This window comes from Populus nigra, chromosome 7 (genome assembly GCF_951802175.1).
Source record: "Populus nigra chromosome 7, ddPopNigr1.1, whole genome shotgun sequence".
Taxonomy (NCBI): Eukaryota; Viridiplantae; Streptophyta; class Magnoliopsida; order Malpighiales; family Salicaceae; genus Populus; species Populus nigra.
The window spans coordinates 12,985,166-12,999,494 of record NC_084858.1 but is presented as its reverse complement, the minus strand read 5'-3'; the positions used below and the strand labels follow the sequence as shown (position 1 = coordinate 12,999,494).

Genomic DNA, 14,329 nt, shown 5'->3' with positions numbered 1-14,329 from the left:
AACATATAAAACTCGTTAATATTATTATGTAACTCTTATTCTTTAATGTGAACTTAACTTATGCACTTACAATACCTTAACTGTATGTAATAAAATGCTACAGCACAATATAAGAGATTGTGAACAAGTTTTGGAGTTCTCAACTTATCGCGTCTAACTTCTATATATTTCATGGCTCCCAAAGGTTTTGTGAAAAGACCGGAGCTCTTCCAAGTTGCCCTAGCCTGCAACTCACCTGACTCAGTCACCGACTTCTCTCTCCCTCTCACCTTCCTAGACATTGCTTGGTTGAAATTTCCTCCAACTCAGCAAATTATATTTTAGAGAAGGGACAACCTTCTTCAATTTAGTAATCCTCCCCGGGCTCAAAAAATCACTCTCCTCAATTTAGAGATGGGACTTTTTGATGGAGCAAAGGTGAGACTACGTTGATTGGCTTCTATAGAATCAGGTGCAGAAATCATTGGGTTACTGTATCCACCCGATGTAACTTGTTTGTGTAAAGTTACTACAACCTTAAAGCATGTAGTCGAATGATGCTATAAAGTTTTGCACTCTTAATCATAATCAGGCTCTGGTTTCCTTACCAACAGACCCATGCCTTGATGGTTAGATTACAAGAATCTAGTGGCCATAGCTGGCCGTGTTCCAGCATCTGTGGCGAGATAGGTTTATCATCCAATAGCAGGTGCTACGCTATAGCACCTGCTATAGCTCTTCATAATGCTTTCTTAGAACCTCAGAGTAACTCATGTAGAAAATATTTGCACCTAAGTTTGTTTCTAGAATTTGAGATTTATAAGAACCCTAGTTTGTAAGTAATCTTAAATTGTTCTTGGAGGCTTTCATGAGGGAGAAAGTTGATTGCAACCCTAAAAGTGAGGTAACTGGCCTTGGTAAGTAATTATCTAGAAGTTAAGCTAAAATTCTAAATATGCAGAACAGTGGTTATGCCAGCCCATTGCTCCAAACAGAATGTCCAGAATTCCTAATTTATTTCAGATGCTGTTCACTAACCATCACTCTCAGCAACATCATATTGCTTATGCCATCAGCAGCCTAAGCATTCTAACTTGCACTGCCATCTTCCCAAAAGCATCTTTTATAGTTCTCAATTAAAGAATAGTACCTTGCATATAGACCAACAATTTCCAGATCAACAATCTACTTACAGGTTTCAATTTAAATGTCCAACAAACAGATAGAACAATGCCAAGTGACCTCCAAAGTCCACAAACCCATATCTATTGCACAATTCTTATCTTTGGAGCAGTTAAGTTAAAACAAACAAGAAGAAAATTATTGGAGTAATAAAAAGTTGCACAAAAGATAGCATGCACACAAGATGTTTACGAGGGTCACAAGGATAGAGGAATCAAGATGTAACAAAACTAAATGCGAAAACCGCACATAATGGTATGATAGATGAATTACTGCTGGTTGTATCAACAATGTATTGTGACCTCTAATTCCTAAGGTTGACCTTCATGCTATTTAGTTAAGCTGGATAAGCATACGATATAGTGAGACTTGCCAAGTTTAGTCAAAAGGTTCTTGCATGAGTCATATAGTAAGCATAACAAGCTTGGGAGAGCATTAACAAATTTTAGCTTAGTCCAAGAAACGATGAGATTTTCGCTTCCATGACCCCTCTTAAAAAGTACTTAGCTTCCTCTACTTCAGATGAAGAATTTTGCACTGCCAACTAGAAATTCATCCTAGATCTGTTCCCAAGTATATATGCATATTAATTAAATCTTTGTCTACAAACACCTCCCTCCCTGCAACTAGATTGGGGGTATTACTCTAGAAAATTTGATTGCTTTGTTTTCAACAAAGTTTGTTATCAAATGTCAAAGTTTAACATATTTCAATAAGTTCAGATGTAAACACAGATGTTTTTTGACAAAGAACTAAGATAAGAGAAATTACAGTTAATATAGAAGTTATGTAACATGTCAAAATGCTCATAGCACAATATGTGAATCGCTGGAGGTCGTCAAAAATATTTCATTCAAAAGAATCATTTCTGCGTGTACGAAACCATTTTGGTTGAATACAGCACTTTGAAAGTGACAACTAATGATCGGATCCAAAATTTTGGTAAATAGAAGTAATCCAGTATGAACACTTACAGCTCATTGCTGTCTACCTGGCCAATGATGGAGCAGGACCAGTATTCGTCTAAAGGCCAAAATTGCATGTCTGAACAAATTCCATATCATTGTCTACATACTTAGTCCAGAGATTCTTGTATTGGTTCATTGCAATGTCAAGCCAAGGTTTCATGTTTCCATTATAATGAATGACAGCAGCGTTGCTGATCTCGTCCATACTAATACTTGGATTATATCCGAGGCCAAGCACATGCCAGGATTTGTCCAGGGACTTTGTCGTTGAGTAAAAGGTGATCAAGCCAGGTGGAAGAGTACCCAGTTTCCATAGAGTGCGTTCCTCATTCTGTGATCAGAATTTAAAATGTAACTTTGTGTGGCAATTAAAAGGAGAAATCCTGTAAGAAATAAGTTAGTTGGAAAGGAAGGGAAGATGCACTTACCAGGCTCTGCCAATAATGATACTGCTCTGTGCATTTCTCCCGCCTCCATGCATCAAGATCAAATATATTCATCCCAAAAGCCCAGGCACAGGCCTTGGGATTAAACCTCTCCTTAATCAAAGGATGTGAAAAGTTCAAATACTGTGCATAACGATGAAAGGATCCAAAGCAAGTCTCAACAGCTCCATTCACCTTACCATCCAAATCAACCTTCCACAACCCAGTCAAATCCTTCTGAACCACAACATCATCATCCAAAAACAAAATTTTATGCAACTTAGGATACATCTCTGGCAAATAAAACCGAAGATGATTCAACATAGACAAGTACTTAGGGTTCCGAAACTTCATATTAGTCGAATCTTTGGTAGCATTCTCTGCCTGATTCTCAAAATAAAACTTCTGCATATTAGCATTCTCAAGCTGCCTCAAAACCGGTACATATGATGAATTCAAGAATCTATACTCCTCCACTGCCTTGATCCCTACAAAAGCGCCACCTTCCACAGGCCGCATCCTAAACCAAACCTTCATAGCTGCAACATTCATCCTATCTGTAACCACATGAAAAACATGTTTCCACGGTTCCTCCGCATTCTTCACCACAGACCTAATCACAACTGAAACCGCAATCACATTATCTGAAAAAATAGCATAATGATACAAACTTGGATCCTCAAACTCCTCCTTGTACCCTTCCTCCTTGTACTTCTCCGGATGGGCAACCCTCTCCTCCACAAGCCTCATCGCCAAACAATGCAAACTCTTCGGTACAGACTTGGCAGAAATCAAGCTCGCAAACGCTCCATTCTTCTTGGCCTTAATTAACAACTCATTAACCGCAAAAATCGTATCTTTCAACTTCTGAATTTTTATCTGATTATCATAACTCTCCTTCGATTCCACTATCATTAACCTGGCAACTTTCACTATATCCTTAACTTCCTTCTCAAATTGCCTTAAAACATCCTCATCCACCGGACTACCCGGCTCGAAAAGTGAGGATTTATAACTCGGTTTCAAAGGTAAATCCGTTAAATTCTTAGCTAATTCATCAAACATTCTTAACTGTTTAGAAATATCAAGCTTGAGCTTTCTCGCATACGCGGCGTATGCATTGACTAAAGTCATGTGATCATTCGCTTGTTTATATATCAAATCTAATCGTGTTTTTAAGGGATCTGATTTAACCGCCAAAAAGGTACGTTGTACGTAAGCATTTCCGCTACTAGGCAGTGACTGTTCCACAAATCCAGCATTCAAAAACGCAAAAACAAATAAATGAAGTCAACGAATTGAATTGAATTGAATTATTACAAAAGACATGTAGTTTTAGTGAGGTTTCGATGCTTACGTCGTCTTCGTGATGGTGATGGTGAGAGGAGAAGAGAATGGAGAAAGTAGCAAGGATGAGAAGAGTGAAAATGGCAGAGATGAAGATCCTGTAAGAGAAAAAAGTGCGGAGTCCACCGTTGATGACGCCGCTGCCTCCCCCTCGGGTTCCTCGGGCCGCCACCGCCATTGTTGGATTTTAATCAGGATCTGAATTATGTTTTTTTAGCTTGAAGAAGTGAAAGGAGAAAGGTCGTTGTTTTGTTGGAGATCTCTTATGATCTTATCTTAGTTACGCGTACTTGTTTTATATATATATATATATATATATATATATATATATATATATATATATATATATATATATATATAAAGATTTTGGATTTTTCGTCATAAATAAATATGAATGGTTTTGTATTTTAACTCCTATAGATTATTCAATATCTCACTTCTATACAGCGTTTGGGAACGTGGTTTTATATCTAGACAGCGTTTGGCAGTTGAAATCATGTTTTTAAAAATTTAAAATTTATTTTTTAAATTTATTTTTTATATTTTTAGATTATTTTAATATATTGATATTAAAAATAATTTTAAAAAAATAAAAAATATATATTATTTTAATATATTTTCGAGCAAAAAATACTTTAAACCGCAGCCATTATCACACTCTAAAACACCTCTTAATTGTATAAAGCTTTCCAATGTTTTCCCAAATCATTATATATTCTACTTTTTTTGTTAATTTGTTTTTCAATAGTATTTTAAATGTTAACTTGTATGAGATTTGAGAGGGAAAACAAATAAATAAATGGAGAAAATAGTCTTTCCTTAATTATTTATTTAGTAGTATAGGGTAAAATTAAGATTTGTAAGACAATAAGGGTAACAATTATAAAAGGATTTAAAATCTATTGATATTGAGATGGATTTGTAAATGATGGCATGAAATGGTATAAAAAGATTAATATAGGTATGTATTGAAGATTGGCTGTTGTTCTAAGAAGCAGGGGTAAATTTAGGAACTTAAAGACTACGGGGATAGAAATAAACAATTGATGAATTTACAAGGGTGAGAATATGGTTTATTTTCTATAGGCAAAAGAAAAAATGGGGGGTGCCTGTGCATCATGCCACGTGGTATTTGTTTTATAGATCGTGTAAAATAGAGCTGAGAGGGGGCCCACGGAAGATTTCCAAGATAGATTATGGAATCATTGTCATTCACTAATTATAGTTGTCGTATGTCCTGCTTTGTTTTTAATTTTATTACAAATGTGATAGTCGTCGTCACTGATGAGCCAAGAACAAGTGGGTGTTTTAACTCCACTCGTATTGAAAAGGTATGCTCTAGTTCCTAGAGGTTTATTCATGTAGCTTTAGTTATTTATATTTTGGTTATAAAAGTTCATTTTCTAAGGTTTTAATGTTGCAAATTGGGTCCTTAGAGCTTTTAAAGAAGTTCAATTTACTCTTTAAAGTTTTCTGTTATTATATTTTTTGTCCCTGTAGTTTTAGGTGCTTAAGTTTTGGTCCTAAAACGTCATTTCTCTCACATTTCAACCCCCAGATATTGCAATGATCTCATTTTGGTCCTTAAAGTCTTCATATAAGTTTAATTTGGTTTCTAAAGGTCTCAGATTTCATGTTTTATGGTCCTTGTAATTTTAGATTTTTATACATTGGTCTTAAAACTTCATTTCCCTTTGTTTTCGGTCCCTAAATATTGTAATTTTAGATATGTTTATTTTTTTTAATTTTTAAACTGATTAAAGAGTGTTTTGAAGTTGAAAATAAGGTTATTAATGTTCCTGTGATTATTGTTTATATGTTTTTAGGTGAAAACAAGTTAAAATTTAAGTTTTAGAGTCCTTAAACTTACATCATGATTTGACAAATGATGTTTCGTTTATTTTATTAAATAAAAAGCTTAGTACACTACATTTCATGTACTCTTTTTTTAAAAAAGAAATTATGTTGGCCTACCCTTTAGTTACAAATATGCTTAAGCCTTTTTTTTTTTCTCGACTAGGTGCCCTTGAGCTATCCTAGCCCAGGTGTTTCTAGACTTGGTCTTAGGTTTTTTAATATTTTAGAATAAAAAATTAAATAAATAATTACAATAATATTTAAAAAATCATCTGGTAATATTATTTTTTAAAATAAGATTAGAGCTTCTAAGATAATATTTTGTAATTATTTTATGAATAATTATACATGAATATAATATACAAATGTTTCTTAAAATTTTTGCACATAAATATTCAATGAAAATAAAATATATTTTTTTTATTGTAAGATTTTTCTATAATTTTCTCTAACTAATTATCCTTTTATTTTTCTATACAAGGACATAAAACTTATCAAGACATAATTTTTTTATTCTTTTGTTGAGAGTTTGCTTTTCAAATCATGATAAATTTGAATTTCAAAAAACATGCTTTTAATAAAATATATATAAATGTTTCCTTAAAATAAATTAATAAGGAAAAAAAGGATTTTGACTAAAGAAAATATTTTTCTCATGAATTTAAATTATTAAAATTCTAGTGAATATTTATTTTAATTACTTTAAGTTTATTGAAAAAATCATGTTGTTAATAAAACAAAATGTTAATCAGAACAAGAAAAAATGCATAAATAAGAAAATAAGGGTTTTGACTAAAGAAACATGTTTTTAAATATTTTAAACCCTTTTAAATATTAATTTTAATTGTTATAAATAAAATTTAACTTCGTTCTTTTATTTATTGCATAGTCTATTACACTAATGTTATTATTAACAAGGACTCTTTGTAGCCTACATATATAGAATATTTGCTTATGCATGTTTTTTTCTTTTTTTACTAGGAAGATAAATTTTTTATTTTAGTTTTTAATTAGTATTTAATACTAATTTTATTATTAATTAGTTTATATATTTTTGATTTCATTGTATTAAATGCATGCATCATCTTTCATTTCTCAACTAATAAATTTGATGATACCATTTATTCACCTTTTTTTTTCATTTTAAAAGTACTTTTGAAAAAATTTAAAAATTGTTTATTTTTTTCTTTACTTGAAATTAATATTTTTTTTGTATTTTTTGATCATTTTGATGTGTTGATGTCAAAAATAATTTTTAAAAAATTAAAAAAATATTATTTTAATACATTTCTGGGTGAAAAACACTTTGAAAAGCAACTGCAACCACACTCTTAAACACAGGTGGTTGCAGTTCAAAGTGTTTTTTGCTTAGAAATGCATCAAAATAATATTTTTTTTATTTTTAAATTTTTTTTTAGATCAACATATCAAAACGATGTGAAGTATAAAAAAATAAAATTTTAAATTTTAAGAGAACACTGCGTTTCCAAACAATAACCTTCATGTCATGTGTGGCGCATGTCTATTGTGCACTGGCTAAGCCAGTGAAAACTTCACAAACAAAAAAAAGGAGGGAGGGAATACTGAAAATATTGTTAATAGTTATTGAGATACTATTCATGTTTTTTTTTAACTCTTTTTTTTTAACCCTAATAAAATATTGATTTAAAAAAACAATTCAAAAATATTCAAAAATATCCCAACAAATAGATCTAATAGTAATTAGATTTAAACCCCTGATTTAATCTGATCTAATAGGGTTTACCATATTAGATTAAAATTCAAATTTATCTTAGTCCTTAAAAAATATGTCACTAGATCTTATTTTGTCACGTCAACCAAATCTTGCGTGTTTTAAGTTTTTGGTCAAATACGTAGAAGGGCATTATAATATGTTGGTCCTTCAAGGTCAGTTAATAAAGAAACAAAAAAGAGTTTAGTATTGGATGATTCGCTATAAAAAAGTGATGATACTATATTTAACAATCCATTCACTGATCAATATAGATATAACTATTTGAGCGTGTACTAAGAATCCAGTGCACATTATCACACAGAAGCAAATATCTATCAATCAGGATCTTCAGATAAAGTTTCAAATCAAGCCAACCATAATCGTGGGATCGATTAAGCAACGATCTAAAGGTCCCAACACTCCAGGCGCACTAGATTACCATGTCCGCGTCTACACCGTAATATTTCTCAAAATCTCTCTCTTCCTCATTAGCGATTCTTTCCGCCATCAGATTTCCCAACCCCGGCCACCTCATGACACCTTGTCATCGTAGAAAGACTACTCTTCTCCTCGCGAGAAAACCCTTGGTGGTCCTCATCGTTATTGACATTTTATCTGGCCGAAAAAAGTTAGCAAAACCTTTGGCTAACTGAAGCCTCAAGCCATTGATTCTTTCTCCCCAACGGTCAAAGACCGATACCACCACCACCACCACCACCACTAGTGGAGTCCATCATTATGATCTACCAGAATCTACCCTTGTTTTCATGAGTTCTTGCCGGAAAATTTCACCCCCTCCAAGAATGGTTGCGCATGAGCTATACGCGCAACCAGGAGTATTTTCAACATTTCCATTGAAGTTCAAGGGTATTTCAGTATTTTTTCTAGATAGTGACATTCATGTAAATTCAGGGACTTCTAGAGTATTTTTAATTTTATTTTTTTACATGAAGTTGTATTGTATTTTTTTATTTATGTAAAATACCCTAAATAAATAAATAAAAAAAGACGCGGGTTGCGTGGATCAAATACCTAATTTTTCATTGCCAACGTAGCTCCACAACTCATTTTTATATTTAATTTAATAAAAATAATTGATAATTAATATTTGATTTTGAATTAATTGTCTCTCGACTCAGGATGGTATGGTCTAAAGTTAAGCCCGGTCTTTGGTATGTTGACATGTACCTTCGAGCCTTATATAAAATGATCTTATCATTTATTAAAAGAACAATATCTAAACTACATACTACTAGTTTACGCAGATCATATTAAAACATATTTATCTTTAAAAACAAACGTTAATATAACTTATCTTAGTTAAATGAATATAATAATAATTTTTTTATATTTTTTATTCAAAATCTTTAAAATTAGTTAGAGTTATTTACTACTAGTTATTATAAAATTAGATGATAACTTTTCTTTTTCCATATCTTTTCCCTTTTCATATGGAATTAGCTCGCAACGATGTCCATACAATTATTATAAGAATAAGTATTGCATAAATAATATTCAGAGGGATCGATACACTTTGATTGGAGGAGCAACGGATGACCATTGTTTGGTGAAGGTCCTTCACTTCCTGCAACACTAGCTAAATATAATTTTATTGGGGTAGATTATAAAGTAGTTCCTCTAATTTGTTTTTTTTTTATTATTATTATTTAAGTAGTCTTTCTGGTCTGAGAAAGTAATTAATTATTTCCTTTTCTTGGTATTGATCGCACCCAATTTAATATTATTTTATATTAAAAAAATCTTATTATTTATTCGATCTTTTTATATTATGTATATATTTTTTTCTTTTTTATAATTAAATAATAACATAAATTGAAAAGAAGCATAGTGAAGGAAAAAAAAAAGAATTAATTTATAGATAAACTTAAAATTATAAAAACTAATCAATTAGTTTTTAAAATTAAAGAGACTATTTAATTAGTTTTGCAAAATGAAAGAGATTAACTTGTATCTACTCATTGGGTAATCTTGCTTGATCATTTGATTTTTTCTTATATGCTATTAGCCATAAATATATTTTTATAAGATGATTTTTTTTTACAATTTTATTCTCATTTTATAATTTTATGAAATGACAAAACTAACCTCAATTTAATTCTTCAAACATTAATAAAATAATTCAAACATTATAATTTCATTTTTCTAATCAATTTTTCTATTGTATTTTTTATTTTTATAAATACATAGATTTTACATTCATGAAAATAATTAAATTATTTATTTTTTTAATTATTTCTTATAGTTTAATCTACCATAACTTTTTAATTTACAACACTATATAAATAACAAAACATCACTATCATCAATCAATGATATGATATTATTAAGAGTATTTATATTTTAATATATACCAGGCGATCTATATTTTGATTATTATCGTAAAGTTATAATTTCTTAAGAAATTTGCTTGCAAAGTCTAAAATATTTTTTTTACAATAATGATTATTATGGATAGATTACATAAGTCAATAACAACATAAATATCATTATCACGTTAAGTTTAGATTTTAAGAAAACAGTTTTCTTTTTATATAATATTTGTTATTGAAATTATATACAGTGTTTTTTTTATTGTTTTTTTTAATTTAACCCTTCATAACCGATATTTTTTAAAGAAATTTATCATTCAATATTATATTATATTTAAGAATTCTATCTTGTATTTTTTTATATTTTTTTTTGTTAGGCTATATACCATTCTCATGGATTTAATTTTTTTTCCCTTGATTTTCAACCTTCAATGGTTTGAAACATAGCTATTAGACTCAATCCGGAGGTTGACCCGACCAAGGAGTCAGTTCTCAGGTTACATGGGTTGACCCGGATTAACCCACGTCAACCCAAATCAACCCAAAAAAATTAAAAAAATATATTTGAAGTTTTAATATTTTATATAAAAAAAATTAAGAAACAATCCATGTAAATATACGCTAGACATGTTATAAACAATGAAGTTTAAAAGATTATTTCAAAAGGTTTTTTTATCCCACGTTGAAAAGATATTATGGTAGTATGTTATCTTTTTAAGTTGAAATATTTAAATTAAAATGGTTTTTTTATCCTACATTATAAAAACATAACTTTTTTTCTTGTGAACATAGAGTATATATACTAAAGGGTTTCAAATCTCATATTGAAAAAATAATTTTTTTCTTGTGAACATAGAGTATATATACTAAAGGACTTTAAATCTCACATTGAAAAAATAAAATATTTTTCTAATATTTATATAGTGAACTTTGAAAATTTTTAATGACCAACTAAAAAATATATAAAACAGATGGGTCTTAGGCTAGGAGAAAAAACACATTTGAGAAAAAAAAACTAGGTCTCAACTAGGTTTTGCTAGGTCGCCTGGGTTACGGGTCAATCGGGTTTTGTCGGGTTTTTTTTCATCCCGGTCTTTTGTCTTACCCGAACCGGTTCAGCTACCGGGTTCAATAACTATGATTTGAAGTGGTGTTTCATAGTTTTTTTTTTATTTGCTTTCTATAAATTTATCTTGATCTCATGATCTAGGTTATAGATTTAACAAGTTAATCCAGGTTGACCCAGGTTATTTTTTTGGGTCGCTTTTCTAATTGATTTTTTTCTCGATTTTATTCTTCAACATCAAGTTAGTTGGAAAATTGAGCTTCATAATTTTTTTTTGATTTGCTTCTTATGGAATTTTCCTGATATTATAACCCGAGTCATGAGTTTAACAAATTAGTTCGGGTTGACTTGGATTGTTTTTTTTCCTTCTTTTTAATTGATTTTTTTTCAATTTTATCATTCAATATTGAGTTAATTGAAAATTAAACTTTATTTTTTTTATTTGCTTTCATGGGATTATTCTAATTTCATGACTCGAATTAATTACGGGTTTGAGAGGTTGACTCGGGTAGTTATTTTTGTTTTTTTTTTTCAATTTTATCTTTCAATATTAGGTTGATTATATAAATTATTTTTCATAATTTATTTTGATTTATTTTTTATATGGTTATCACAGTCTCATGGGTCATAGATTTAACGGGTCAATTCAAATTGATCCAATATGTCATATTTTTAATATTTTTTAAGAATATCTTCTAATATGTCATTGTATCAATATATTTTTTTAAAAAATATTATTCAATATACATCATATTTTAAGTTTATAATTAATTTTTTTAATTATTAAAAAGCACATTAAAAATGTTTGGATAGATATTTTTACTTTTTTAAAAAACAATCCATCCGAGCACAACACAAGCCAATAATCTATTTCTAAATGAAAGTTATTTTAGTTTTTAAGGATAGAGATGAACAAATGAAGAAGTTGGAATATCACCTTTCTCTCTCTTTTTTCTTTTCTATTTTTATTTTTTTTAAAATTGTTGATGAGAGCTTGATTTTACAGAACCCTTTTTCTCCCCAACTCAAGGGGCAAGAGGAAAGATTTCTTCGTTCCTTGAGCTAAAGACAGATTTCTTCGACACAAGGGTGAGAAGACCAACTCAACGGCTTGCAATGTGTTTAGTAGGTACGGGGATTAGTTGTGATACGTGTAAGCTGGTCCGAACATCCCGGATTACCAAAAAAAAATATAAAATTCCCAAATCCCAATTCCCATTTCTTTTCGTAGTTTGTGCAATCAAAATTAGAATAATCACACAATTCAACATCTAAATTTTTAAATAGAAAATTCAATGCAGAAAAAACAATAAAATTATAATTCACTTAAAAATTTTAACTATCAACAAAATAATAGGTTTAAGATCTTAGCTATAACTAAGTGCTACAACATATTCATCTTCAAGAAGAATTTATTTTTGAATTATAACAAGATTAGAAAGAAAAAGGTTTGAGAAAATCTCACACACAACAATTTTTTCATTAGTTTTTTTTTTTTTTTATGAAAAAAATCATTTTAGACATCATCAATTTTCAATCCAACCATCTAGAATGAAACGCAATGTGTTTAGATTTTTTTATAAAAATCTCAGTTCAATTCAACGATTAACAAACTGGAAACTGGAAACCAGAGAATGAAGGAAGACTGCTCAAGCTGTCTCGTTTGGTTTTTCTCCCATGGTCTCTCCTTTTCTCTTGCAAAGCCTTTCAGCACAGCAGTGCCATTTGCTATTTATATTAGAGGAAGCTGACACTGTGCACTTAGAAGCTTTCCTCTGTTGTTTATTTCAATTGTGTGGTATTTTTATTATCATATGGCGCGGGACTACACATAACAACACAACAATTCTCCCCTCCGTTATCCAAATCGCAATATCTGATTGTGTAATTATCAGAATATTAATCAGCTTTTTGTTTACACAGTAATTCAGGAGACAAATTATTGACTCTGATTGCGTGTTTGTCATGCAGTAGATCATAGTGCTTATTTGTTTTTTTTTTTTTTCATTATGGTTAAGTAGTGAATTATGAAAATCCGTTGATTGTTTTAGTTGATGATGGGAATTTGATGCTGATATTGGGGTTAGATTTTAATCCATAGAGGTTCAACGTCAAGTGTGGATGATGCACTAGCACATTGTCCTTAACGGAGGGTTCCAGCTCTCACTGGTGCTGTTAGTGCTTGGGTTTGATGAATTGTGAATGTTAAGATTTAAGGGTTTTGAAATCAGTGTTGGATTACTCGCTGTGTTCATCAGTGAGTCCAGATTTGTTAGGGAGTCAGAGTCAGATATATTTACTTGGTTTCTTCCCTTCTGTTTTCGTTATTTGCTAGAAAGGTGTTTTGCTGCTCCCCTGCTTCTTCCATTGGGGCATTTCTGTTTGTATGAAGTGTTGGATAGTAGATACAATTCTGGGAATGGAAGCTTTGCTTTGTGAAAAGTAGATGCCGCTGAATTATGAACAAGGTATGAGAAAATTTTAATCTCCAGATGACGGAAAATATTTTGCAATGGGAAAATGGGCCATCTCCTTTCTCTTATCACTGCATCCTGAAGCATGCCATCCCCTGATTTCAGTGTGTACATGTGAGAGATGGATCATTTTTATGCCAGTTGATATTGCTGTGCATGATCTAAATTATCCTTTAGTAAGGATGGTTAATCGTGGTGTTTGAGATGGAAGCTAGCTTCTCAAGCCTTTTTACTTCATTTTTTTGGCAACTTTCTGGGTGGGAATTTATTTTATCAAAACTTTCTGAAGTCTTGTTCCGGAAACATCATGCTTTCCAGGAAGAAGAGAGATGTGAAAATAAATTTTTAAAAAAGGGCCACAACTTGATCTCTGCTGGGCTGTGAACGCTATACAGGATAAAACAAATTACCAGCTAAACTCAGACAAGCCGCTTTCAAAAAGCATGGAACAGTAATTGGGATTTAGTGGGCAGCCTTATGATGTGTTTTTCTATCGTTATCATATTGTTTTTCTTGTTATAGTAAGTTGCATCATAAAACAACACAAGCCAGTAGCCACCATCCTTTTGTTCTGTGTTACATCGAACACTTTCCCATCCCAACGCATCTGTTACTTCCTCGATTTTGTTACGCCTGATGGAAGTGCTTCCTTTCACTCACGATGGCTTATTTGTTTCGATAAGATGCTTTTATAGTTTTCATTGTATCTTCTTTCGGGCTAGAGTTTAGGCAATTGATCCGTAGTCAAGGCTCTTACAGATGATTTCTGAGGAGGGATCTTGTGGGGTTTTACTCACGAGTCTTTAACAGGCACTGCTTGCAATATCTTTTTGTGTTTCAGTATGCCTGTTGTGCTGCTTATAGTGTGAGTATTAATGAGATTTGTATGGTCTGGTGTTCTCATGTGATTTGGTGACAGCTTAAGAATATCCAAGCACGAATATGTAGCATCGAATTGCTCAGTAA

At 31.0% G+C, this 14,329-nt stretch overlaps 1 protein-coding gene across 1 annotated transcript; it reads right to left on the bottom strand.

The window, feature by feature from the left end:
- Positions 1-1,980: 1,980 nt before the first annotated feature.
- On the bottom strand, positions 1,981-4,183 carry LOC133698371 (probable galacturonosyltransferase 9). The gene is made up of 3 exons (XM_062121268.1): positions 3,912-4,183; positions 2,558-3,796; positions 1,981-2,460 (listed from the first exon to the last, which is right to left on the bottom strand). The coding sequence occupies exons 1-3, from the start codon at positions 4,077-4,079 to the stop codon at positions 2,185-2,187; spliced, it is 1,683 nt and encodes a 560-aa protein (XP_061977252.1). The 5' UTR covers positions 4,080-4,183; the 3' UTR covers positions 1,981-2,184.
- Positions 4,184-14,329: the final 10,146 nt, after the last annotated feature.

Bases quoted from the DNA above. Each gene is read 5' to 3' on its own strand.
- LOC133698371 (XM_062121268.1), bottom strand. From the start codon at position 4,079: ATGGCGGTGGCGGCCCGAGGAACCCGAGGGGGAGGCAGCGGCGTCATC. The intron at 3,797-3,911 runs GTAAGCATCGAA...TTTGTGGAACAG, and splicing joins ATCACCATCACGAAGACGAC to TCACTGCCTAGTAGCGGAAA. The intron at 2,461-2,557 runs GTAAGTGCATCT...TTCTGATCACAG, and splicing joins ATCATTATTGGCAGAGCCTG to AATGAGGAACGCACTCTATG.